Source organism: Pseudopipra pipra, chromosome Z (assembly GCF_036250125.1).
Source record: "Pseudopipra pipra isolate bDixPip1 chromosome Z, bDixPip1.hap1, whole genome shotgun sequence".
NCBI classification, from domain to species: Eukaryota; Metazoa; Chordata; class Aves; order Passeriformes; family Pipridae; genus Pseudopipra; species Pseudopipra pipra.
This window is the reverse complement of record NC_087581.1, coordinates 46,001,084-46,027,121: the sequence shown is the minus strand read 5'-3', so window position 1 is coordinate 46,027,121 and position 26,038 is coordinate 46,001,084. Positions and strand designations below refer to the sequence as shown.

At 35.4% G+C, this 26,038-nt stretch overlaps 1 protein-coding gene across 4 annotated transcripts in view; it reads left to right on the top strand.

The window, feature by feature from the left end:
• FER (FER tyrosine kinase) overlaps positions 1-26,038 on the top strand; it is a 156,173-nt gene that overhangs the window by 79,669 nt on the left and 50,466 nt on the right. For 3 of the 4 annotated variants that reach the window (XM_064641023.1, XM_064641024.1, XM_064641026.1), the window contains exons 13-16: positions 2,535-2,657; positions 15,816-15,872; positions 18,850-18,965; positions 20,311-20,405. In XM_064641023.1, the coding sequence (XP_064497093.1) occupies positions 2,535-2,657; positions 15,816-15,872; positions 18,850-18,965; positions 20,311-20,405 (391 nt within the window). Of the gene's footprint in view, positions 1-2,534; positions 2,658-15,815; positions 15,873-18,849; positions 18,966-20,310; positions 20,406-20,515; positions 25,968-26,038 lie in introns of those variants that run through there. The other variant, XM_064641025.1, reaches the window with a different exon arrangement.

Genomic DNA, 26,038 nt, shown 5'->3' with positions numbered 1-26,038 from the left:
TGAATCTTCCTGAAGAATGGAAACAGTCATGGAGAAGAAAGTAATCAGTGTTGGTTTTATACAGTTGGGAATTGAAGTCCCTGCTGCACTAGAGGTGCTTATGTTCTTTTTAACGCTATGGTTACTGTTTTTTTCAGTATAACACAAACGCTTATGGATGTTGCACAGTGTATATGCTTCTAAGGACCAAAATTGACCCCCCTTATTGCTCTAACTTAAGAAGAATTGGTGACTGAATTAGCAGTATGTTATATTGTTATATGCCTTTATCCAGTGTACTTCTTTTTATTCTTAATGCATTACTTGTTTTTTTAACCTTTCAGAATTTTAAACTTACTAAAAATGTGACATTTCACATAACATTACTAGAAATTTTTCTTGAAGTGTGACATTGCAGCAAATTATTCTCAGTTATGATTCAGTAATGCTGTCTCTACAGTGTCTTGTAATAAAAGTCTCCCACATACAGAAAAATACATTCAATCACATAATGATATTTACACTGAAGGAATTTCCTTGTCTAAATCCCCAGCAGATGCAGCATGCCTGGGGAACTCAATTTTGTGTACCTGCTTTATTTCCTTTTAATGAGAGGCAGTAATATTTTTCAAACTTCAGAGAGGTTGGAAGGCTTCTGTAGGATCAATGATTATGGACACTTGTCATGGCTGGAGTGTTCATTAGTTCTGACCTACTGTTTTCTTTGTGGAAGTGAACATTTGCACATAGTGTTTATTTTATTTTGATTTTATGACCTTAAAGTATTTTGATGTGTCAGACTGCTGAATGAGAAAATAAGGGATAAAATTACCTCTACATAGATATACAGAATCTTACAAGATGCTTGGTGCTCTCTGATCTGACCCAGCAGAAATAAATGCACATTGTATTCTTGATGTGACTGAAGTAATTTTGTGTAAATCATTTTGGTGGGGATGTTGGAGGAGAGTGTAGTGCAAGGGATTTGTTCGTTTGCACAGATATGAAAAATGTGGAATCGAGTCTCTGTGACTGGTGAAACCACACTCTTGGATCACTGACAGACCTCCATATTTTCTTTTGAATCAAGCACTGAAGATCAGAGTGGGACATTTGTTTTAACAGTGATCCTTTAATTGCATAAGTGTTCTTTCTCTAGTTTTACCATTATTTTAAAGTCTAACCTTAATATAACTATGTTTGATAAATCAGTTTATCATTCAGCTTTTAAGCTGAATTAATTCACTGCTGTCCATTCAAGGCAACTGTTGTCTTCGCTTCCGCTTACTTGAGGCTGTGGCACTGTAAAATTGTTGTTTGTTAGTGATTTTAATAATGGTCAGGATGTAGTGTAAACACACAGAATCAAAGGCCACTGTCTGCCCTGAGGGTTTTACATAAATGACAGCAGATGGGCGTATGGCTGGGTCTGAGATGAGGAAGTAACGGGCAGTAGTGGCTGTTGTGCTAAGGAGACTCTTAGGACATCAGGTTTTTTGGATCATCAGCACAGAAGTATGAAGGAACTTATTTGAAAGGAATGGGAACTAGTGTTAGTGGTCAATCGAAGTATAGTCATTATTTAATAAACAACAAAATACCAACACAAAGTATTCAGTCCGTGGAAACATTTTATGATGGAGATCTGTGAATGTTAAAAGCAGGTGATGTGACCAAGCTGTCTTTACTAAAAGCAACAACATGTTTCAGAAAGTTTATGTTTTAACCCTCAAGAAACACAATAAACTTAAAATGCACTGTGAAAGGAATTTAACCCTGGGGGTTAGAAAGAAAACTGTCTGCATGCCAGTGGTAGAGGTTTTCATTGCCCAGTTGTGTAAATGAACTTGAATCACCATCTGTGCTTTTGAGTTTTTTTAATTGCAGTACTTGTTCATTGTCAGGCTGGCTTATGGCAGCTACTTGTGGGAAGAACTCTCTAACTGTAGATGCTGAGTCTTGTGAAAGCACAAGGCTTTCTTATATTTCACCATACTTCTCTTTGAATCACATGCCTGACTTGCCTTTAGCTGCTTTAGACTCTTCTGGTTTATACTCCTTATTAAAGACCAATCATGTACTGTGTACTCTGTGCCAGGGATTTATTAAATCAAATATTATAAATGCAGTAAGATCAGATTAAGACAGTATTACCTATCTCCTGTTTATTTTATTGTCAGATTTTTAGTTTGCTGTCATAGTTCTTAGAACTTGAAGTAATTCGGAAGTTGGTGTTTTTTCTGGTTTAGAATATTTTTATTTCAATGTCATAGTTTTAACTGTCCTATCTGTTTAAATTAAGAGTTTAAATAGTCATTTTATCATGCTGCCTTACAAGAGTGATGCAGTAATTTTGCATTTATTAATTTGTCATCTTCCTGTCATTCCATTTAAGTCAGTCGAAATACTATTTAAAGATCAGAAAATGAATTCAATTCTGTAAAAGTGAGCATTGCTTTCTTACAAGTGGGGAAAATTTGATGATGCACTTTTGTAGTTTCTTTCTAGAAATATTGCTTGTAGAGAAATAATTATTCCCTTTTATGTCTTTACAGAATCAATATCGTTTTGAAGGAACTGGTTTTCCAACTATTCCTCAGCTCATAGAACATCATTACACAACAAAACAAGTCATTACAAAGAAATCAGGTGTTGTTCTGCTGAATCCTGTTGTTAAGGTAATGCATACATTCCAAGAACTTTATTTAACTGAAAATAATTTGGGGGTGTTTCTGTTGTTATTTCAAATATGGTCCTGTGCAACTTCTCAGAAGATTTTTCATTTTTGCTCATTTTGTGACTCCGTTTCTGAGCTTTTTGAACCTTTTCTGCTCTGTGCAATATATTAATTTAAAAGTACTCTCCATTCTGATCCTTGTAATAAATTTTTGCTATCTTGAAAGAATGGCATTCAACATCTTAAAAAAATTTTTTTTTGTTTCCCATTTGGATTTCAATACTAAGTAATTCAAAGTAGTAGTTCATTTCCCTTCCCTCCATAAAGGAAGAAATTTCTTTTATATAGTGCTGTTCTGTAAGTGGCGACAGTCTCATGAAATTTGGAAGACTTATGACAACTCCATTTTGTCTCTGTTTTATATCTCAAAAATAAGTTATATGGACACAGAAAAAGGTACTGACACTCCAGCATAATTGAAAATTAAAATAAAAATTCCCTTTTTAATCAGGAAACTACTGCAGAAAGTCTTTCAAGAGGAAAATGAAAAGGGATAAGTATTAAACTATATCAGTGTTTTAAGAGCCTCCTTGACTTCTTCCAGTATTTTTGCAATTAGTATCTACTTAGTTGATATTTCATTCATATGCCAACTCCACTTATATCTTTGGATCTTAACTATAGGTAAGCCTTCTTGATTTATTGTTTTTTCAAGATTGGTCGCAAGCCTGTCTTCAACAAAATTTTGATATTGCCTACATGATTTGAATTTCTTTAGAGCAGCTGTTCTCAAAAATATTTAAATTGTTTTGGTTTGTAATGGCTTTTGCTCTGAGCTATGATTTTATGGTGATTTTAGTTCTCCCATCTGACAAAAACTAGATGTTGTATTCTGAAGAAGTATTTCAGAATGAAGAAAAAGAGTGTTATGAGCTTTCCTTTCTAATTTTCTTGGAGCTCTGACTTTCATACAGGAAAGTAAAGACATTTTAAGTTGTTTTCAAAAATAGCATATGCACTCTGACACCTAGTGTTGGGGGTAATTTATGCATCATGTACTATTGCCAAAATGTCTTTGATCATTTCCTTAAAATTCATTTGACATCTGCAATGACTGGTTTTTCTTTGTTCGATTTATAACTGCAGAGCAGTCTTTGTCATTTCGTGCAATCTTTAATCTTTTTATGCAAATTGCTGTCCCTGTAATAACCTATTTAGGAATTGAAAGTTAAATATGGCTGAGAACTTCACAGAAAAAAAAGTTATGCTTTTTAGTTTGTTTTTCTTTCCTTCCTTCCCACAGTCATTCATCCTCCTTTACCATATTAGTAAAATTAGTGTTCACCTTCTGAGACATTGCCCTTGAAAGAACAGTCTTAATTGTGTCACAAAAGGCCTGTCCCATGTCCCATTTCATGTAGACCAAATCTACCTGCTTGGAATTTTAATGATACTGTTATAATAGAATTTAAATTAGAAAAACTGAGGGCATAAAAAAAGATATCTGCTAGTGACTTCTTTAATGGAAAAATCTCTCATATTTATTTATAATCTTTTAGAAAAAATGTGCATAATGTTCTTCAGTTTGTTATTGATGAATTGACTGGTATGTAAAGCCCCTGGGTAACCTCAGTGCATACCCAAAGTCTTTATTAGCAGAAATGCTATTTTAACTGTATTAGGTGTATTTTAACTTTTTAACATCTTTGACCTCATGTTGTGGAGGTTTTTAATTTTTTTGAAATAATTTTTTTTATCCTGAAGAAATCTGTGTGAAGTTGTAAATATACTTCAGTTTGACTACTAAAAAAGAAAATAATCAAGAAAATAAGACATGCCATTTTTATTTAGGTGTATCTGCATTAATGTTTTCATTTGGATCAGAAATACGTCTTTGAAGCAGGTCTGCCCAGTGCCATTAGGATGCTGTGCCTCCACCACTGAGCAGTCTCTGAGGATCCACTTTACTCCTTTCAGCTGAAACGAAATGGGAACATGCACAGCTCTTATGGGAGGGCTCTCAGTTTTCAGAACCATTATTTCTAGCCTGAAATAATGCTTTCCCCCCAGGTATATTCTTCAGATCCTGAGCACCAACTGATTCACTCTGGAGATAAACCACTATTTCACTAGTGCTAATATAGTCCTAGTATTTGGATCCTCTGTGATGTGGCTTTATACATTTCGTGTACATGGGAGGAATGATGGACCATAAATGTTGAGATGAATGAAAAGTGTTAAAAGAAAAAAAATAGATATTTCTTAGTCGTGCTTCTAATGTAGATAAATAAGTTTGCAAATGATGTGATAAATTTAGGGAGATCTGATGCTGACTTGCAAGATATGTGTATGTTAATGAGTTAGACATGGAAAGAAATGGTGAAGAATTACAAATTTAAGTTAGAGAGGTTCTTTTCATGAAAATGCACTCAGAAAAATCTGATGTGACCCTAATTTTTCAGTCACTGAACCAATTTGAAGATGGGAAACATAAACAATCTATATGCTTCATGTTTCAGCTTCTTAGTAGTATCACAGAACTGACAATGACTCCCTTAATAATTAGTTAACATACACTTATCCATGCGAAGGTAACCGAAAGTTGTTTTCTTGGCTTTTGGCTCCCCTTAGTGTTGGTTGATTTTTCTGGTGTTTCGTTTGGCTTTGCTTTATTTTGCCAAAGCAAGCTGAAGTTCACTTTTGCAACTCTACCCTGGCTAGATTTGTAGCTTCAAAGAGGATATCTGAGTTACCTGCATGATACTCAAAGGCTTTGGCCACGTATTCTGTAGGAATGCTGACAAGCACCTGGCGGTCATGGTCTCTGTGTGTTGATTTTTGGCCCAAAGCTACAATTCTTGTGATTTTAATTAAAGTCTAATTACATGCATTTTGAAATGATGAAATAAATCTGTATTTTCTTTAAGAAAATTGAACTCACAGTTTGGAAGTGAGTGTTTATAATATGTAAAAGATGTACTTACACAAAATGGATTTATTTATTGTATATGAAATAAATGATTCAATAGCCTGCAGCTATTGGCATTTGTACAGAATTTCATATCTTAATACTAGCAGTGCATTTCAGAATTTAGAGAAACATTACAGAATTTGCTTTTCAGGTTTTGTAGCAGAAATGATTACAATATTTCTGTCATGTAACAAAATGAATGCATTGTTCTTAATGGAGGCCTATTCTTGTCAAGGCATGTCATCCTGTTGAGAAGAGGGAAAAAGGAGAATAATTTGCTCTTTGTGTAGCAAAGTCCTAAATCAAATTCATGTATAATTTCAGGTATATTGACTACTTTCAAAATGAAAAGGATTTATTTTCTCAAAAATTCTCATTAAAATGCATTGTAATAATGGAGGCTCAAAGAGTAACAAAGATTGTTTGATAGTCTTGATAGTGATCAAAGTGTTTTGTAGCTTTTTTTTCTGAAGACCATGGCTTTAAACATCTGGTCTAATCAGTGTTTCTGGTTCAGTCTTGTCTTTCTGGTATTTCTTTCCGTGATCAGGTTTAGATTAAAATTGGAAGATAAGACTCTTAAAGGGGGTAAACATTATGCTCAAAACTAGAAAAAAAAATGTTTTATCAAGTAGATGAATTCCATTTTAGCAAACACAATGTATTTTTTGACCAATCTCTTAAAGAAAAGTCTCTGTTCTAGAAATATTAAATGGGCACCTTGGCTACACGTGAATTCCTGGTTTCTGTACTGCTTTCTTATAAAAAAATTATAGAATGCCATAGTGCTATGTGGGGTGCAAATTGAACAAAAGGAGTTATCTCAAACGCAACTGGAACAGTAGGAAACAAGAAAAATAACTAAAATTTAAGCCATTCATTCTTACTAAAAAAGAAAAGTAGGTATGTTGTTAGGAAGAGGAAAAAATTATTAAATTAAAGATTTCAGAGGAGTCTGGTAACTAGGAGAATAAACTCATTTGATTAAAGCATACTTCGTCAAAGATTATTTAGATTTACTAGATTTTATTGCTGACATTTTGTATATACACTTGAAAATCAAAGGATTGTCTATATTGTGTAACATTCTGGCTGTAAGTCCTTGTGGAACACTTGTAAAAACTGGGGCTTTGCACTGTGGCTTTTCAGTGTTTTTGTCAGAAACTTTATAACCAGATGTTAATATAGCACAATAATAAAATTGTATTAGAATTGTGTATGATTGCAACACCTTTTCTGCTGAAGTAACATCCTGGGTTTTTTTGGATTCTGGCTGCTTCCTCAGATTTGGAATTAAAATATTCTATAATAATTATTTTTTGTAAAATTGTTAGTTATAAACTTCTTGTAGGTCTCTAATGATATTCTTCTTCCTGTTTCTACTTGTGCAGTCAGTTTGCAATATTTTCATAGGATGTGGCTGCAAGTATGTAACCTACATTGAACATAAGCTCTCACAGGTCAAAAAACACAGTGTAGATTAAGAGCAAAAATGAGTGTCTGAGCTCTTAAATTCCCTTGTAGAATTATAGTTATGCGCAGTCGGGTACTGTGAAGTAGCTTATGATTGCTTCAAAGTATTTTAGTGTCTATCAGTTTAAGTGGAACAAGATGTTAAAAAGGAGTGAAATGACATTTCAGCTGTGCAGTAGCAAAGGTTACACACAAAAGCAGCTACAGGCTAAGAAGGGTATGGCTTTCTTGAATCAGGTGCATACATCAAATGTGTGTAATTGTGTCTGAATTCTCAAGAAGATCTGTTTGTGAGAGCATGAATAGTAGATTTGTTTGCTTAATTGTGGGCCAGTTTATTCAGAAAGAGTTGTGACACACTGAGGAGGATGCTGTGTAGTTAATTCTCAGATTTTTGAGTTTTAAGAAAGGATACAAAAGATACAGAAAAGGTGCAACTGTTGTGGTTTAACCCCAGCTGGCAACTGAACACAGAGGATCATTCACTTCCCCCACAGTGGGATTGTGGAGACAATCATAAGGGTAAAAGTGAGAAAACTCATGGGTTGAGGAAAAGACAGTTGAATAGGAAAAGCATAAGCCTCACATGTAAGCAAAGCAAAACAAGGAATTCATTCACTGCTTCCCATGAGCAGGCAGGTGTTCAGCTATCTCCAGGAAAGCAGGGCTCCATAACGTGTAACCATGACTTGGGAAGAAAAATGCCGTCACTCTGCGTGTCTTCTTCCTTCTTTTTTCCCAGCTTTATATGCTGAGCATGATGCCATATGTTACAGGGTGTTGACACATCCCTTTGGTCCATTGGGGTCAGCTGTCCTGGCTGTGTCCCCTCCTAATGTCTTGTACAGCCTGCTAGAATTCCTGGGAAAAGCTTAAAAAAATTCACCTTCACTGGAATCTTTTAATTCTAGAGGAGATTGTGTACGCATGCATGCCATAAAGATCGCTTCATGTGTTAATCATCTTTGTCAAGGGACTAATTTAACATGTAAACCCAAAATATAACCCCATACTAGCTGCTGTGAACAAAATTACCCCAGCCAAAACGACTGCAGCAGCAAAGAGTTGATTGCCATAGACCACAGAGGAAAATTTTGTCTAGCTAAAGTCGTTAATACAGAAGAAAAAAAAATATGCTGAATACAGCATTCAGAAGATTACAGAAATAGTAATAGAATCTGCTAATATTTAGCAGAGCCATTTCTGTACCACTTCCCTTTGTGTGTTCTTCATTGAATGGCTTTTTTTTTGCCACCAAGAGATTTTTCCAGCGATTTTGCTGTTCTGAATAATGAGTTAGTGGTATGTGAGAAGCTAACAATATCTCGTTGAAGAACTATGTGCATCTGATATAAAATCTTAATGCAGCATGCTTCTTTTGAACTGTTGACATCTATGTAATGTTGTATGATTTCTGACTCAATGCCATCATCTGTCTTGCTTGGAGTGGAGGCAGAGCTTACTGGAACTCACACTGAAATCTCATCAATTAAGGCTACAGATTTCTTTCTGTGTGGCTTTGCCTTTTCCCTGCTCTTTCCCAATCAAAAATTAGCTAATATAGAAGTTTATTTGAAATTTTGACAGATTACTTCCATTCCAGTGGTTTTAACATGTTTTCTGAAGATTATGAAACCTAGTGCAAGATGAGCAGGTGTGGCTAGGAAAGGATAGGACAAAGGATCTTTGGGTTTTGTTTTGCACAAATAATAATTTGGTGGAAGCTCTAAAGTGGAACTGCAGCAGTTTGGAAGGTATTGTATGCCTACCACTCTAACTTAGAAATTATTTTTGAAGGACTGTTGGGTATATCAAGGAACAGTCTGGCAGAGAGTTTACCTTAGTGTGTGGATGTTGCCAAAAGGATGAGTTAAATATTTTTCCTCCCGGGGAAAAGAAACCATCTAACTGGAAACAATGGATGTTTTAAAGTTAAGTCAGGATGGAACTAAGTATGTGGCTAAGTATCTTACATAGCTCAAGGAGACTGTCTTGGACATTTTTGCATACATCTGTAGTCTCCCTACCCCATCTGACATACCTCTTCATATGTGGGTGGAAGTAAAAATGTGTTTGTGCCTGTGTGAAAATATTTTAGCCTATTTTAATCATTTGAGTGTATTTTTTTTTGTGTACACATGATATGACTCTGCTTTTCCATTCTTGTCTATTTTAATCACAAGAAATGTTTAAATGAAAAACTATGTTATCACACAGCTTTGTTTTCCTTTGAGTGTACAGAAGATTGTCACTAGTTTTGGAAGGCATATCTGATCCAGGGCAGATAATTTTTCTGTTTGCGTATATTTGGTTTGCGGAGTACTTAGGTTTTGGAGCTGACTTTATAGTCCAGAGGAATTCTGTGTGTTTTAAAATGTTTGAAATATCATGGTTTTGACATAAACTTGACTTTCTCTTTCCCGTGCTCTAAGATTTCACATTCTATGTCATGTTCTTCCTCAGGTTTCTTCTTTCTTCTCTATTTTTCTCTATTTCCTTTATTTTTCGTCAAATATCCTCAGCATCTTTCTAGCCCTTTCTTGAATAAGAGAAATACTGCACATCATTCCAAAAAAAAGTGAGGAAAACTGGTACTGTATATTGACTTCTACAGTCATTTTGTCTACTGATCTTTAAGTAAGATTGCTCGAAGAACAGCTGTGCAGTTAATCTGAGGTCACTTCTGCAGTTTACACCTTGCATAATAGCTTTTTTGAATCTCAGTTCTACCCTCTTGGTTTATAGCCATTTACAATTTGATTTAGCAGAAAGGTTGAACTTCACAGTGTTTTTTTTTACCTAACAGTAAGAAGTCAGATAAAATAGTACTTTTTCCAAGGAGCTAAACCTGTCTGCACTATTATTCTGTTTTACAGCTCACATTGAGTTTCATCAGTGTGGCTTAATATGCAAAGCAACTTCTATAACAATTTTTACAGCTCATGAATCTTTATTCTGAAACAGTTTTAAAGAAGTTGCCAGTGAGGTTTTTCAAAACCCCTCTTGTAAAACTTACTTGTTCTTTTGAAAAATCTTTTCTACCAGCTACCTTTATTTCCGTACTTAATCTGAAGGACTTGAAACACATAGTTTATGACTCATGAAATTGATATGAACATTAGGTCTACTGGCACAGGTGATGTCAAAAATATTACTTCTCTAAAAAGATCATTTCTCATTCCCCCATTGATAGGCCTATCTACATGTACACAGCTATTATTCACTTCTTTTTTTCCTCTGGTTCATCAAGTTCTGATAAGTGATATTTGAATACCTATGTGATAAAAATTGTCTGTGACTCTGGTTTTCATAGCCGTAAAAAGAATTTTACTGTAATTCTCCTTAATACCGAAAATGAAAGATTAGCTTTCCATTTTAGTTGTTGTGGGAAAATAGTTCTTAGCTGCAGTAATTCATACTACTGATATTTTCTATTTAACTTGGAAGAAGGAGAGCAAATGCAACTTCCCAAAGTAGTTTTCTGATGCATTTTTTTCTGCTTACAAGAAGAAACATCATGCCTGTTTATGCACTAGATTCATGAGATGTTGATAAAATCCCTCTATTTTTGGGGTTATTTTAGGGAAATGTTAAGGGTTAATGTCCTCTCCTCAGAGAAAGGGTAGGGATGTTTAGCTTTTTGGTTAATGCCCCATGCTGTGTCCAAGTAGATTCTGAGGCTGCAAAGTCTTATGTTTTCATTTCTCTTAAAGCAACATGTTTGGTTTTCATCAATTCATTTTGGGGCTCCCTAAACCAACTGAGGGGTTTTTTTAGCCTTTTTTGCTTTTGTTACATCTACTATTAAGATGAAAAACAGTGACAGAATTTGCTAGAGATACTGCCTTCTGAACTAGGAAGAGTAAATAATGTGACAGAGCATGAGATAAGTAAATAACAGTGATGATAACATAGAAATCGTATTTATTCATACTGTCTTGGAACCTCATTGAGATTTTCTCCCTCTTCCTCTTTTACAAATCTTGCTTTGGAGTTTGGGTAAGAATCTTGGTTTTGTTTGGTGGTTCTCTGAAACTGAATACAGCACAGGTGGCATTTTTCTTTTTATCCTCTTTTCTCTCTTCCGTTAGAAATGGTGAGATTTTTAGAACAAAGTGTTTAAGCTGAGGCTCTTAAATTCATATCTAATTCCCAAAATGTCTGTTTTAAAAAGTTCAGTATTTAATTGCATTACTGCTCATTGTTAATTTGAAAAAGTACAATTTTAGAATTCTTAATGATTGAAGTTGTTACTGAAAATTATAGAAAAATAATGCTGAGGGAATTTGAACACTTGGTTATGTTTTCCACTTTATTGAAAGCTGTTATAATTTAGCTGCAACTAATTTATAAGCTGCCTTCTTAGTTTAATAATTTGTGATTTCTTTGATGTGGTTTCTCCTAATGAAGGGAGATAGGCAGGAGAAAAACTGCACTAAGGACTTGAGCTTGTATTTTGAAGACATTTACGGTAATAGTGATAACATTTCAGTCTCATAGCTCAGAAAAAAAAAATGCGGTTGCATCTTCTACAGCAACCATCTGCTGTTCATACTGGTACTCAGTGGCTTGCACACAACACAACTGGACCTGCATTCTCATTGAAGACAATATTGATGAACAATTGATTCCCTGCTGATTGCTCAGGGTTTGAAACTTACCATGGTCCGGGGAACCATGAAACTTAATACCATTCTAAGATTAATAGTACATATCCAGAAAAAGAATATTACATGTCCAGAATACTTTATTGTGCAAATAAAAGGCAAAATTTCAGATTAAGTATTCTTTTTGACAGTAAAGGTTTTTATGGCTTATTAATATGATATAATAAGACACGACCCAGCGGTTAGGATGTCCAACAGCCAAATCCTTTATTAAAAGGAAAAACCCCCTTTATATACCCTCAGGGGGCATGTGATTCGCCTGGACCCAATCACTGTAGGGTACACACTGCCCATGTGTGTCAGTGTTTTACCTGGAGACTCAGAATACATCACCCTGCATCCCTGGGATATGCCTCCTACAGGTTTTATTTCTTTAATTACTGTTTTGTCTTTTTGTGAGTTACAGTTAACTTTTGAAATAACTCTCCTCTTTGAAAATTTATATCTTTGTTGAAATCAAACAGGTTATACCGGATAGTCTGAGAAAGTCTGGAAAGGTAGTCAATAGCAAACTGTTTGCTTAAATAAACCTTCAGTATGATGACTGTTGGGGAAAGGGCTGGTGTCCTGGCTGGTATCCTGCTGACCAGGGAGTCCCCTGTGGCTGCTCAAGCCCAGGGAGCAGCCAGCCCTAACTACACACTTGCCCTGCTACTTAGTAGTTAATGAGGAATAATAATCAGGGAACTGTAACACCATTGAACAAAGTAGGTGGGAGGATATGGCTTCAGAAGGCAGTAATGCCTTTCCCAGCCAGGGAAGAAGGAACTCCTTTGCCTGCAGTGGAAACAACTATGTACTAATAAGAGCGGTCTCAGTAAGGTTCTTGCTCATCTTTCTTTTCCCACCCAAGAATTGTCTGCCTTGAATAAATTCCTTTCTATCCTTTAGGTATCTTATCATTTCCCAGGTGTTATTCCATAGAGAAGCTCAAAGCCATGCTTTTGCCAGTAGTTCCTCATGTCTGATAAAGGGTTATCTACCAAGCTGCGCTGAAGCTTAGTCAGAGCTGAGCCAAGTCAGTTCCTGTGCTATGGCATTCCTGTAATTCAGTTTCTCCTGGGGGAAGCCACAGGACAGAAATAAAGTAGAATGTGGTAAAGTTTGTGGATTTCTTAAGTAATTCCATTTGGAAATAAGGTATATCATTAAGATTACAATCAAGTATGCTCAAGTGCTAATTTTTTTAAGTGAATTTGTTTAAAGTGCTTTTATATTCTGTGGTCCAAAATTAACAGTAGAAAAATCTGAACAGTCACAAAGTAAAGAGAGATTTATAGTAGTGTCACAAGAAGAGAGCTGCATCATAAACAGGCTCCTTCTGGGTGGAATTGTAATGGGCATCAATAGTCTCAGGAGTTCTGTCTGCTGTCATTCAGATTGGTTTGATTAGGTATGAAAATGTGGCGGATTTGCTCTATTTGATTTAGAAGCAACTCTTTTGAAATGAAAATATCTGTGACTTGTACTGATGTGTGTTAAAGTGTTTGTTGATCTATACCTACATTCAAGAATATTATGTCCCATTTTACTGTCACATTTCTTCTGTAATTTTCAGTGTCTTTCACACACGTGATTAATCTGTAGATGAATTAAGCACTTACAGGAGATCAAGAACTTTATGATCAGACATGACATTAACTTTTTTATGATATGCTAATATGTATCCATTTCTTTGTGTGCCTTATTGATTTATTATTAAGTATTGACAGCTATCTAAAATTATTGAATGATTCCATATTCAACTCAGTGCAATTCAAATAGATTTAGTGAGACAACATACTTGAAGTAGAAAGTCTTATCCTTGTTACTGTCCACCTTACTGTGCTGTTCATATTATAGTTTATTAATGAAAGGCAATTATCTGAACCACTTACATTTTTTTGAACTAGTATTTAAATGAATATCTAACACATTGCAAATTAGAAAATTTTGTTTCTTTTTTGTTTCTTTTTTAATGCCAGAATTGTACACTGGTATGATCTAGATGACAGTGTCTCTTCTCTTAGATTTTTTTCTTACTATCTGCTGAAGAAACTGATTGGGTGCAGTTTAACAGGGGTTATATCAAACACAGCTGATCAAACTTTGAATAATTCTTTGATTGTGAAAAATCTGGCAGAACTATGATAATGTAATGCATGGGTTAAAATGGTAAAATGAATGGCTGAAGGTTTTCCTAAAAACTACAGATAGTGATTAATGTACTGATACACTGATAACAAATCCTTCAACAGATCATTTGATTCCAGTTTATGGTGCCATTTTCATTGATTAGTCCTCTGAAGGATCATCATTGGATTTTTTTCTTCATAAACAAGCTTTTGAAATGCCACATTGTCAATATATTCAAAAAATTGTTCACAGAACTACTGAATCCTTGAAAGTTAAACAGTAAAAAAATCCATCAAATTTTAATTCTATAACTTTTTGCCTTTTAATGTACTTATTTCAATGCTAAAAGACATTATGTTAATACCTCCAAGTAGTAATTTTTGTGATTTGGGGGTTTTTTACAGCTTTCTTTGCAAATTGTTTTCTTCAGTTTGAGTTTCATTGTTAAAGGAAAATGTGCAGTTTGATGGCACTTCCTATCTGTTTGTAGGATAACAGCTTCTGAATGAGACATCCAGTCAGCAAAAAATATCTATTACAAGGAGGAGATGAAGAAAATATGTTTCATATGATGTTTGATCAGTGAGGCAGTAGTTTTAATTGATAATCTTGTTTATAGGAGAAAAATAAATTGGTGGATATTGAGAAATTCCTCTCAAGTATTCCCACACAAGGATAAGGAATGGTAAAGGTTGGATCCCATCATACAGCATGGTGAAGTGGTACAGGAATTCACGTGATGAGGCTAAGAGGTTTTCTGTGCTGGAAGTTTGGGTGAATAGAGGCATTTAGGGAGTTGCTAGAATGTAGACTGTGAACAGCGTACAAGAGCAATGGTCTGTGTGATTTTGTGACATTGTGCTTAAGAAAAAAAGCATTGAAATTGCAATAGCGATGATCCTCACCCATCTTTTAATTTGCTGAATTCATGTTCATCAAAAAATGTGGAGTACTGTAATTCCCTACAAGGTGCACTGTGCAGCATAATTCTTCTATGCTCCTTTCCTTTTTTTAGTTACCCAGAAAATCTCTGAGTTACTTGCTGAATGTTTTATTTGATGGAAAAAGAGTGAGACATAAATTAATACAAGCCTCCACCTTCCTGAGGAGTTGACAGCAGACTTCACTGGTTGTGTAGACCAGAGGAAGTAATGCTGATTCACAGTGCTGCCCTTGAGGAGTGTTTGTTAAAAGGTACCAATCCCCTCTCAAAGGGAGGTAGAATTTTCACAGTTAAAAAAAAGAAAACAAACAAAACACCTTCCTTTAAGGTGATCTCAAGCTTTATGTTATAGAATCACAGAATCAACTCAAGGAGACCTTCAAAATCATCTTAGATCCAACCATGAACCCAGCACCACCATTATCACTAAACCATATCCCCAAGGGCCACATCCAGACAATACTTTAACTGGCATTTGTTGTCTTTTCAAGTAGTTGCCTGTAATGTTTCAAACCAGCAGCAAAGATACAAGAGATGCAAATATATGTCTTGCTTATAAGTGGAAAAATTACTTCATTTTCATATACACTGAGGAGGGAAATGCGGGAATTATTTTGATTTAATATTGTTTCGTATACCAAAATGAAGTTTTCTTATCTTATTTTCACTTGGGGAGTTGTTAAAAACTGGATACTAGATGCCAATTTCCAGAGCTAGTGTGAAAATTTGCTGAGTGCTTATCTGCATACATACTGTCATGTTATAGGCTTAATTTCTAATAAAAATTTGCTATATGGTATAGCTCACTATTTTATAGCAAGTTTTCTGAACTCTTGAATTATAAAGGCTTAGCTTTAAAACTTCTTGGCATGCTTGTGATTGAGCGGTCTGAATATAATAACTTCTTCAACTCCATTTCTGAGAGAAGTAGAAGAAAATGTATCTTACATATTTGCACGGATTAAAAATTCTTTCCTCTTCTTTTCATAGGATAAGAAATGGGTTCTCAATCATGAAGATGTCACACTGGGGGAATTACTGGGCAAAGTAAGTAATAAAGTGAGCTAAATAACATTTGAATAAGTGTACAGTAATCATTAGGCTATTCCTGTATACCTTATCTTTTAAATTACTGTAGTATGTGATTTTTATATCAATTCTTTACCTTAATACACAAGACAGCCTTGTGATTTAAACAAATGTAAATCACACTTCCTAGTAAATGTTACAATGTGTGTGCGGAAAGTATTTAACTACCATACATATTTTTCCTTTCTGGAAGGGTTTTAAGCTAACTAGATTTCTGTAAAGCATGATGTGGCTGTTTTACTTTCTATAGTCTTACAAAAATGTTATTGCAAAATATAAATAAAACCATTTTAAGAAACAGGTAAATGTGTATTTATGTATAAGATTTCATACAATGAGATGGCTAAATCATTATTTCTTAAAACAAATGGTTGTTTCTTATGTATGATTGCTTTCATTCCTTCACTGATGAATGTTAGGTAACTTCACAATCTTATTGAAATTAATTCTTATATAGTGTAGTTTATAAATTTGTACTTTAGAAATTCTGCTTAGGAGCTCTAAGTCTTTAAAATTAGTTAAGGTCTTCACCTACATTTTTGGCACCTTTGCATCTGTGAAGACCATTGTGAGTGCCACTCTGGACACAATGTTCCAAAAGATTTCCCAAAGACTGAAAACTAAGATTAAATGAGAAGGAGACAAATAAAAGCCGTAGTTCCCTTCTTACTGTGATGCACACTAAGAGAATTGATGAGAAGTTCAAGAAATGGGGGAATTAAATACTCTCATAAAATTCTGTTATCCAGGATAGAATCTCTGGCAGAGTAAGATGACAAAAAGTATTATCTACTGAAAGAGAGAGCTGTGTCTGCATAAAATGCAGGTACTTTGACAGCTTCACATTCTTAAACAGAATAGTATCAGGGGAGAAAAATAAAGATGTTTCAGGTATAAAAAAAGCTTTTACTTGCTACAAAAATAAATTTGAATTAGCGTAGATGAGTAAAGACAATTATTTTACTAAATGAATTTACATATATATATTGCATGTTTTTGGCACAAAGCATTTTTAACATTCAATAAAGACAACTCAATACTTGGAAGTGATTATGGAAGGATATGTTCTTTAAAAACTTTCTTGGAACATGGTATAAATCTGTTATGCATCCATCTCTAAAAAGATGTAGTCAAACTGAAAAAGATAAGAGTGACAGGATCATCAGCATCCATATGACAAAATGTTAAGTAAACTACAGCCATTCACCATGGCAGTGGTGAGTGGAGTCTATAAAATCTTGAGTGGTCTGGAAAAGATGAGGAAGAAATCATGAAAGTTTAGTGTGTAAGAGATATGAACTTTAGAAAAGACAAAGATTTTCCTTTACCTCATGAGTGAATGGCCAGTTTATTTACTCAGTAATTTTTCTACAATACCTCACAAAATGAAAGTTGCATAACAGGAACATGAAAATCATATCTATATATAAAATAAGAATTTGATATATTAAATAAAGAAATGAGTATTTTCAAGACTTACGTAGTGCTTTGGGTGGATTCAGAAGGACCAGAAGGATAGAGGAAAAGTGTGTTGGGAGCGACTCAGCTTCTTACCTTTGGGGACCTCATGCCATTTCAGATGTGAGGTAGTGTACTGGCCTTTGGCAATGCTGTTTTAGAAGGGCTGTCATACATCCCATGCCTTGCTTGCCAGCTACATCCTCTTTGTTCTAGGGTATAGAAAGTAATACTGGAAATGTGTTTAGCCCTACGTTTCTTCCTTTGTTACTAGAACCACATTACTGTTTTCCATCTGAGTTTGTTTTTCCCTTTTCTGTCATCTTTGACAATGCTGTATTCAGCTGCGTGATGTACGAAATCTTCATCACTCAGGAAAGAAAGGAAAACAATTCTAGCAGTTTTGCTTTTTTTTTTAAAGTGACATGCAGCCCCAGATACTAGGACACTGATGTGTAATTCATGCGGAAATTAATCAGACATAGGTTGTGCTTATTCTTTGGGAAATGTAAAACTTAACTAGAAGTATGAGATCTTCAGTTTTCTTTTTGTTTTTTTCACTTGGTTTTTTTCATCCATACTATTGATTTGTTTTATACCCCACAATTTCCCTCTTCCTTCAATTTGTGTTGTAACTAATTTTCCTTTTATTTTTATTTAAGTAAAAAATACATCTGATGGAGTTCATGGTCTTTATTATTTCAGTTTTCTTCTGTGAGAGCTAAAAAAATAAACGACATGCCCTGGGGGTATGTTGTTGACTACATAAAAAGCCTGATTATAAGAGGAGCTGCTTTCTGAAGTCTTGTCCAAATAGTATGTAAGGAGTATGTAAGCCTTACATACATGCCTTTATAGAGCAGTGCTGACCTTAGGTTTAAAGAAATTGTGGATCACCAAACTTTTTGGAGGAAGAAAAGACAATACATTTTGCAGTGGGCTTAATTTATGGTCAAGATTGACCATAAATTCAGTGTTTTCATTCTTCTTATTTTGTGGGGTTTTTTTCTTATGTATGTGAGAATGTTAATGTTATTTTCATGTGTTTTGTCCTAGTGTTCTGGATAATTTTCGGTCTTGTACAGACTGCAAGTTAAAAACTATTCACAAAATACAATAGTGAGAAAACAAAGGTGTGCAGGAGTAAGAATAAGATAAAAAAGTACAACTATCACTGTCAGTAGAGTTTAAAAGTTACTAAGATATTTTATGAAAAAAATTGTAATTACTTAATGGGTTTTTTTCCCCTCTTTCGAGCAAAGTCAAACTACAACTCATACGCTGTGTCCGTATAACAGATGTACTATATCATGTGAACTGCTGTTGTTAGGGGCAGATACTGGAAGAAAACTTGATTTGACTCCATAAGCACTTTTCAAAGTTCTATACTAGTTACATTATATGTCTGCATTATTTTTTTCTAGAGATTTTTGAAGATTTTGTTTACTTAGAATGATTTTTCCCCTCTTGATTTCAGGGTAATTTTGGTGAAGTGTATAAAGGAACATTAAAGGATAAAACTCCTGTTGCTGTGAAAACTTGCAAAGAAGATCTTCCTCAGGAACTGAAAATAAAATTTCTGTCAGAAGCCAGGTAAATTCTCTAAATTTACTTAAAATATGTACTTGTGATGGGTTTTTTTTCAAGATTTATTACTAAATGGACTTACAAAATGTGACTGTCAAGAAAATTCAAAGCAGTAGTCAAACTTTTTTCTTCATTTCTCTCCCTCAGTACATTCCACAACTGTCACCCTGGTAACTAAACATAGGCATTTTTATTGTGTAAATGCTGTAGCATCTGCATGTGCTGAACCCGTATCTTTGGCAAAGCAAGCTGTGCCTATAAAGCACAATTTTGCTGTTGTAAGTGCTTTCATTTAGAATGTGCCATGAGGATTGGGATAAGACTGGAAGATGCTGTTAATCATCATCAAGGTAGAGGGGTGTCTTGAGATAATTTCATCATTTTTAAATTAGCTTTCTTCCTCTTGCTATGAAGCTTCAAATGTTTTAATTTTTACTCACAGGCTAGTATGATCAATATGGGAAAGTAAAAGACACTAACTACATTTATAAAATTAAGATCAGCCACCCTATCTGTTGAATCATTTTAAAAAGCTTGTAACTTGGCAACTGCAGAGACGTTTCATTTGTTAAGCAGCTTGATGCTACTGGAAAAAATGGTCTGAAAGGAAAAAAAGGTGTTATTTTTCACTAAATATGTATGTACCAGGTATGTTAGTATTTTACTCTTGATCCTAGTGAAAAAGGGAAAAAGAGTAGATGCTTTGAGTCAGCAAATATCAGAAGGAACATTTATGTTACAAGATCTCTGTAGAATTCTTTCTTGCTCTTCATTTCACTTATAAATCATAGCATGCTGTTTTAGGCTGCAAATGTTCTTATTAAAACATTGTCTAAGAAGATGTACACGTTTTCATTTAGTTCTCAAAATTAAAATTACAGACTTTATAGTCTTTTAAAACTTACTGTATTAATTAATCTCCCAAAGTAAAATTGGAATGAGTGTGCTTTTGAAAAGTGCAGCAGGGAAGTATAGAGACATGCTGTGCATATCTTTTTGATGTAGCTCTACGCCTGCTCCACCACAGAAATGCTATTTAATTACAAGGATTCTTGAGAAGCTGTATACCTGTCAGGTTGTTTTTCAGTTATATAGATAAACATTATGTAGACAAATGTAAAATTACAATAAGAATAATATAGTGCTCAGTTTTGATGTATTAGTGAATCAGTATGCCCTCCATTTCAAACAGTGATGATTAATCTATTACATTGATTTTTTTCCTTTATGATAACAATAATGACATATTCCATTAAAATAACATTAAGGGTTTAAAATATTTTCCCGTAATATTTAATTAGTTTGTACGATAAAGTTTATTAATATAATTAACTTACTCTATGTTTTGCAGAATACTCAAACAATATGATCATCCTAATATTGTAAAACTTATAGGAGTTTGCACACAACGACAACCTATTTATATCGTTATGGAGCTTGTTCCAGGTAATTTTTTTCTCCTTTTTTTGCAGCATATTTTCATAAGTATTGTTTCTATAATGCAAAATGTATTTTTTTCTGTCTTTTTTCTGCATTCTTGTGACTGACCTTGAAAGTCGCCTGTGTTGCAAAATCTTTGGAAACACTGGGTTCTATTAGATTGGAGAGGAGTGAGCTCCACAAATCTATTGTTTTACTGTAGCCTTTCAAGACAACAGAAGCTTCATTTTTCCTGTGACAAGATATTAAATGCTATTTCCTTTAACAGTATAATTAGGTAGTGAAAGTTAAGATGTGTTTAAAGAAACTTCATGTCTGTCTTGAGTGTATCAGGTTTGTTTTTTTTTTCTTTACCAGAATGTACTGTTTAGTTTATGAGTTCCTCTTGATTTATTTTTGGCATCTGGAGTTCATTTTATTTGTCAATGACTGGAGAGAATTTTAGATTGTTGGGATGATAACAGATTTCAGGCAATTGTACCTCTTTGTTGATTTTCTTAGCAGCTGGAAAATGTGTTTGTTTGCTAGCCGCTAGTACTGCTTAATATGCAACACTGTATTTGCTTTATATATCATTGGATTTGTCTTCAAAACTATACAGTAAGAAGGCTTTAAGAACCATTTTATTCATAATGCTTAAATTGTTTATAATTCTTGAATGCTGACCTTAGTACAAGAGCACTGATGAAATATTTGACCTCGTGGAGTTTTCTGCCTTTATTCAATTAGATTATATTAGATTATTATATTTGTATGAGTGAATAACTTTATTAAAATGAAGACTAAAAGCAGTGTCCTCAGTTTTGAGGAGTACTTTGGTAATCAGCTTCTCGAAATATCTCTGAAGGTAAAAGTAAATCCTGATCTTTTAATACCTTTATCATTCTGGTTCAGGTTTCTCAGAACAAGGAGTTGAAACAATGCAATTGAGGAGGAATTAGTGAGAACTTCTCTCTGAGTCTTATGCCTGTTTTGCAGTCCAAGTCTGTCCAAACATTCTTGAGTTGTCTGACTCTGAATTAGCGAGAAAATTCTTGCAAAGAAGATTTTTGCCTTGTTTTGAAGGTCTGTTAATCCTCTGTCTTCTCTGCCTGTATGCCCCCATAAAGACTGTACAACATCCAAGCCATCACACTTTCCCATGGGCTCTTGGGAGCACACTGTGAGAGGGACCAAATCAGCAGGAATCCATAGGGATGCCAACCCTAAAGAAATTGATAGAGGAAAGACAAATTACTTAGATCAGTTCAGAGAAGCAGTGATTCTGATGTTACTGTTTTTCTGTTTTCTAATGGCAGGTTTGGATGAGATTACAAAAAATGACAGTTTATAGTGCCCTGACTTGGTATTTAAATCTGCCCCTTAAAGAACAGAATAGTGGTAAACTTGCCTTGCACTCAACACTTACCTTTCTCAGTATCTTCATTGTCTATGTTTAAATTTGTTTATGCTTGAAGGTGTTTAGGCAGTTTAACTCTACATTCTGTTTAATAACTGAAAATGTCATGTTTTAGCTTAGAATTGTATTCTGTGAGTGTATGGCTCAGAAGGCAGGTAATTAATAAATGTCTAACAGTTTTTTCCCTGAGGAAAAAATTAGAAGCATCTCCATAAAACTAGGGATTTCTCCTGGTTTTTTTCTGAGTTCTGTTTAATGTTTTCAAATTTTTTGCTGTTTTTATATCCCAAATAAATGTAGGCTGTATACTTGCTGTGTCTTTTGAGACTGCAGTGATGTGGTTCCATAGCAGCTAATTCTGCTTTACATTCCAGATTCTGATTTCAATTCAGAATCTTAATTTATTCAGATATTAAAAATATTTTTGAAACTTACACTGTGTGTAGAGAGGTGCTACTTTGTTAGTGATTCTGCCATAAACTGTCTCTGCAGAGAAGTCGTTTTTCTTTGTTGCAAGTGTAAATGGGATTAAAAACTACACACGTGGATAAAGTCATTCAATGAAAACAAGAGAGAAAAGTTGGAGATGCATTTTAAGCATGTATCCGTCCATTGAGATGTGCAAAAATAGTCCAGACGTTGCCAACAAATAACACAGAAATAAAGAAAGTTGACAAAGACAGTGACAAAGACAATTATCCTTTGGAGGTAGACCCCTTTTCTTGTGCGGGGAGGGGAGATGGGTGTTAACATACGTGATGTGTGTCCTAGAGTAAGAATCACATTGATAAAGAAATGTCAAGATGGGTGATGTAGCAAGGTTTAACTGAAATAATAAATAATGTAGCAGAGCATATTGTGGAATCATAGCCAAAGTGAAAGCATAGCTGAAAAATTATATATGTTAGTGAAAAAGAACCATCATTTACTTCCTATTCACTTACTGTTAGTCATGTTGATCTCACTATCTGTGTCCACCCAGTGTCAATCCACCATAGATTACTCCAGTACAGAAAGACAGACTTGGTTATCCTTTTCACAGTCCACAACCTGCCAAGAAATGAGAAAAATATCTTAATATACTATATGTATTTGAGAAATTCTCTTTCAAGGGATGACATGTAGAAAAATACATCCCATCTCCCTGGCATTGGCTAGGTTGTTGGGGACCAGGTCTCTTCTCTCTTTGGTCTTGTCCTACACGTCTTTCTGCAGGTTCCTCTACAAGTGGGAAGGAACGTCCTGTAAGCAGAATGTGGCATCTTTTTCTAGGGTTGGACAACTCTAGGCCTCCTCATTTCTCAGTCAACATCTATTAAAAAAAGCCGATCCTTCAAACTGAGAAAGGAGAAGCCCTGAAAAGACAGAACTTGGGCATTTTTTGTATTTGTAACCATATTTTTATGATGGTACCATTGATGATGACATGAACTTAGGATGCTTTTTCCACTAGATTGAAAACACAGGAATAAGAGAAGCTGCAGAAGTCTTATATCAAGTTAAGAGAGTCCAGTAAACTGGTAAAAGACAATTTGTTCTGAGGACTCAAAGTTCATAACAACTGTTTAAACAAAGATGTATTTTACAGTTGTCTAATAAAATATGTCCCATGAGCATCACAAGATAGGACTCTTTCTTACATTTTAAAGAATGTGTATTGGGAAACGTGCATTTTGATATGGGAAAAAGCTATTGGAATATTTTTTAAAGGGCTGAGTTCTCCTGTTTCTGGGTTAAGCAGTTGGTACTGTTGCCCAAGTAAAGATGTGTAATAAATAGTTTTTTGAATACAGAAAAGCATTTTCTGTCAACTGTTTTTTATTCTTTGTGACACACATACCACAAATAATAATCTCAGTAAGTTGTGATGACTACCTACTAATAAGTAACCCTCAATCAGTATTCCAAAGAGCATTTTTTGGAAGGTATGTGCTTCTGTTTCGTGTAGTGCCCAGTTTAATTATTATACAATTTAGATTTATTATTGCTTTCTAAAAGCTATTCTTCTAATTGATTAAAAAAATAAACTAAAATATTAATTGTCATATATGAACAGAAGCTAAAATGCACGTAGGATCAATTTCCTTCATGTGTGTGGGGAAAGTTACATATATACAAGAAATGTGAGGTTAAAACAGCAATCCAGGAATTTGCAATGAGAATTACTGAAAAATAATTTTTTAAAAATCCTAAACAAATTGTCTTCCCTTTCCTCCCCTTTCCTTCCCAAAATGGCCAAGATAGTAATTGAGATCGAGTCAACAAACCCTTACTATTTTTCTTATAAAAGTGTTATATATTTTTAAATTGATATCTATACAAATCTGATTTGCAGGCTTAAGCTATGATAGCTACCTGCTGTGAAAAAGCAATTTAGCCAAGCAGATGGTTTTAAAATGTTGATTTGTGATTGTGTAATGGATAAATTTGCAATAACCTTTAAAACACTCTTGTAAATAATAAATTTTATTCTTTTTACCCTAATGACATTGAAATATTAACTAAAATTAACTAAATATTAACTGCCCAGATCCTTAAAAGAGCCTCTCACCTACCATGTAACAAAAAATAACCTGAATTTTACAGTGCTGTAATTTTTTCCCCCATTAAATTTTTAGTGGAATAAGAACAGAGAAAACAATTCTGAAATTATCTTTGTATTAAAGCATTTTGTTAAGAGAGAACTTTAACATATTAGAGTTTTCCTCTTCTTGTATGTTACTTACTTTCTCTATGAACTTTGACGTGCGTCTTTCCCGTGGACTGCAATTCTTGACAGACTGCTCCAGCATGGATCTGTTCCACAAGGTGCAGTCCTTCAGGGACTGATTGTCCCAGTGTGGGTCCCCCATGGGGCCAAAGGTCCTGTCAGGAGCCTGCTCCAGTGCAGGCTTCCCACAGGGCCACACAACGTCCTTTAGACATCCAGCTGCTTCACCGTGGGCTGCTCCACAGGCTGCAGGGGAATCTCTGCTCTGGCTTTTGGAGCACCTCCTCCTTCTCCTCTGACCTTTGTTTCTGCAGGGCTGTTCATCTCACATATTCTCACTCATCTCTTCTCTGGCTGTGTCATGATTTGAGAAAATTTTCCCTTCTGGAGCTGGAAGATGGGTAGCTGCAGGGGTGGTGTTTTTGGTGCTGAGCCAATTATAGCTTGGTATGCCCCTGTGGAAATGACATATTCACATACACACCAGAAAAGAAGCAGTTGGAATTAGGGAAGCCATGAGGTGAGAGAGATAGCAGAGGGGCCATTGGGCCTCCTCGTGGGGGCCAGACCCCTCTTCCCCCCCAGGCCAGGCTGCAGGGGGCCCAGTGTGGTGTTAAAACTGGACTGGGTGCTGTGGCCAAGGGCTGGGGGGTTTTCACCCCCCACTGCCAGCAAGAGGCAGCAGCGTGGGGCTTGAGTGGCCAGCCAGTGGCTGGAACCAGGCCCCCGGCGGGCAGGCACAGCACTGGAGCCAAGCCAGCGCAGGCCAAGGGGTGGCCTGCAGTGGGTCAGGCCGATAGCCATGACCCTGGAGAAGCGGCGGCAACACACAGCCATGGAGTAGCCCGGGATGGGCTAGGGCACACAGCCATGATGCTGAAGTGACGGCAGCACGCAAAATGCAGAGCGGACCTGGAATGGCCCAGACGGTACCAGCGTCCAGCTGAGACACAGCAGACGGAGAGAGGTCTGCTGGAGCGTTCTTGAGGTAGGGACTTGAGCCAAAACCCCCAGAACCCTTTGACCCGGGAAAGGTGGGGTGGCCTCAGACTTAGAGGACCTCCTGAAACTCCTGTGGAAGGAAATCTTCATGGAGCAGGAGATAAAGACTTTGAGCTTTAACTCTCTGTACTTCGTGGTGAAGACCATGGTGATAATGAGCTGTTTCCCTCAAAGCCCATGGGTGAGCCCTTGATAGCATAACTGAGTAGCCAGAAGTGGGGGCAGATCCCCACACCCTACAGAGGAGAGAAGAAGAGTTTTCCAACTACTATGAATTAGAGCTGTGGCCCTGAAAGTGAAAGGACTACTTTTTCTCCTCCTGGACTTTATGAGGGGAGGGAGGGGTAGTCTGTGTAAATACATTGTTTTATCATAGGAAGATTAGTTAAGATTGTTGTATATATATTACTATACAGTTTTTATTCTGTTAACAATAAATGCTGATGTAATTCCCCCATGCTGAGTTTGTGCCTGTGTGAAACTTCCCTCACATTTGGGTGAATTTGTGGGGAGTTTGAAAACTGGCTT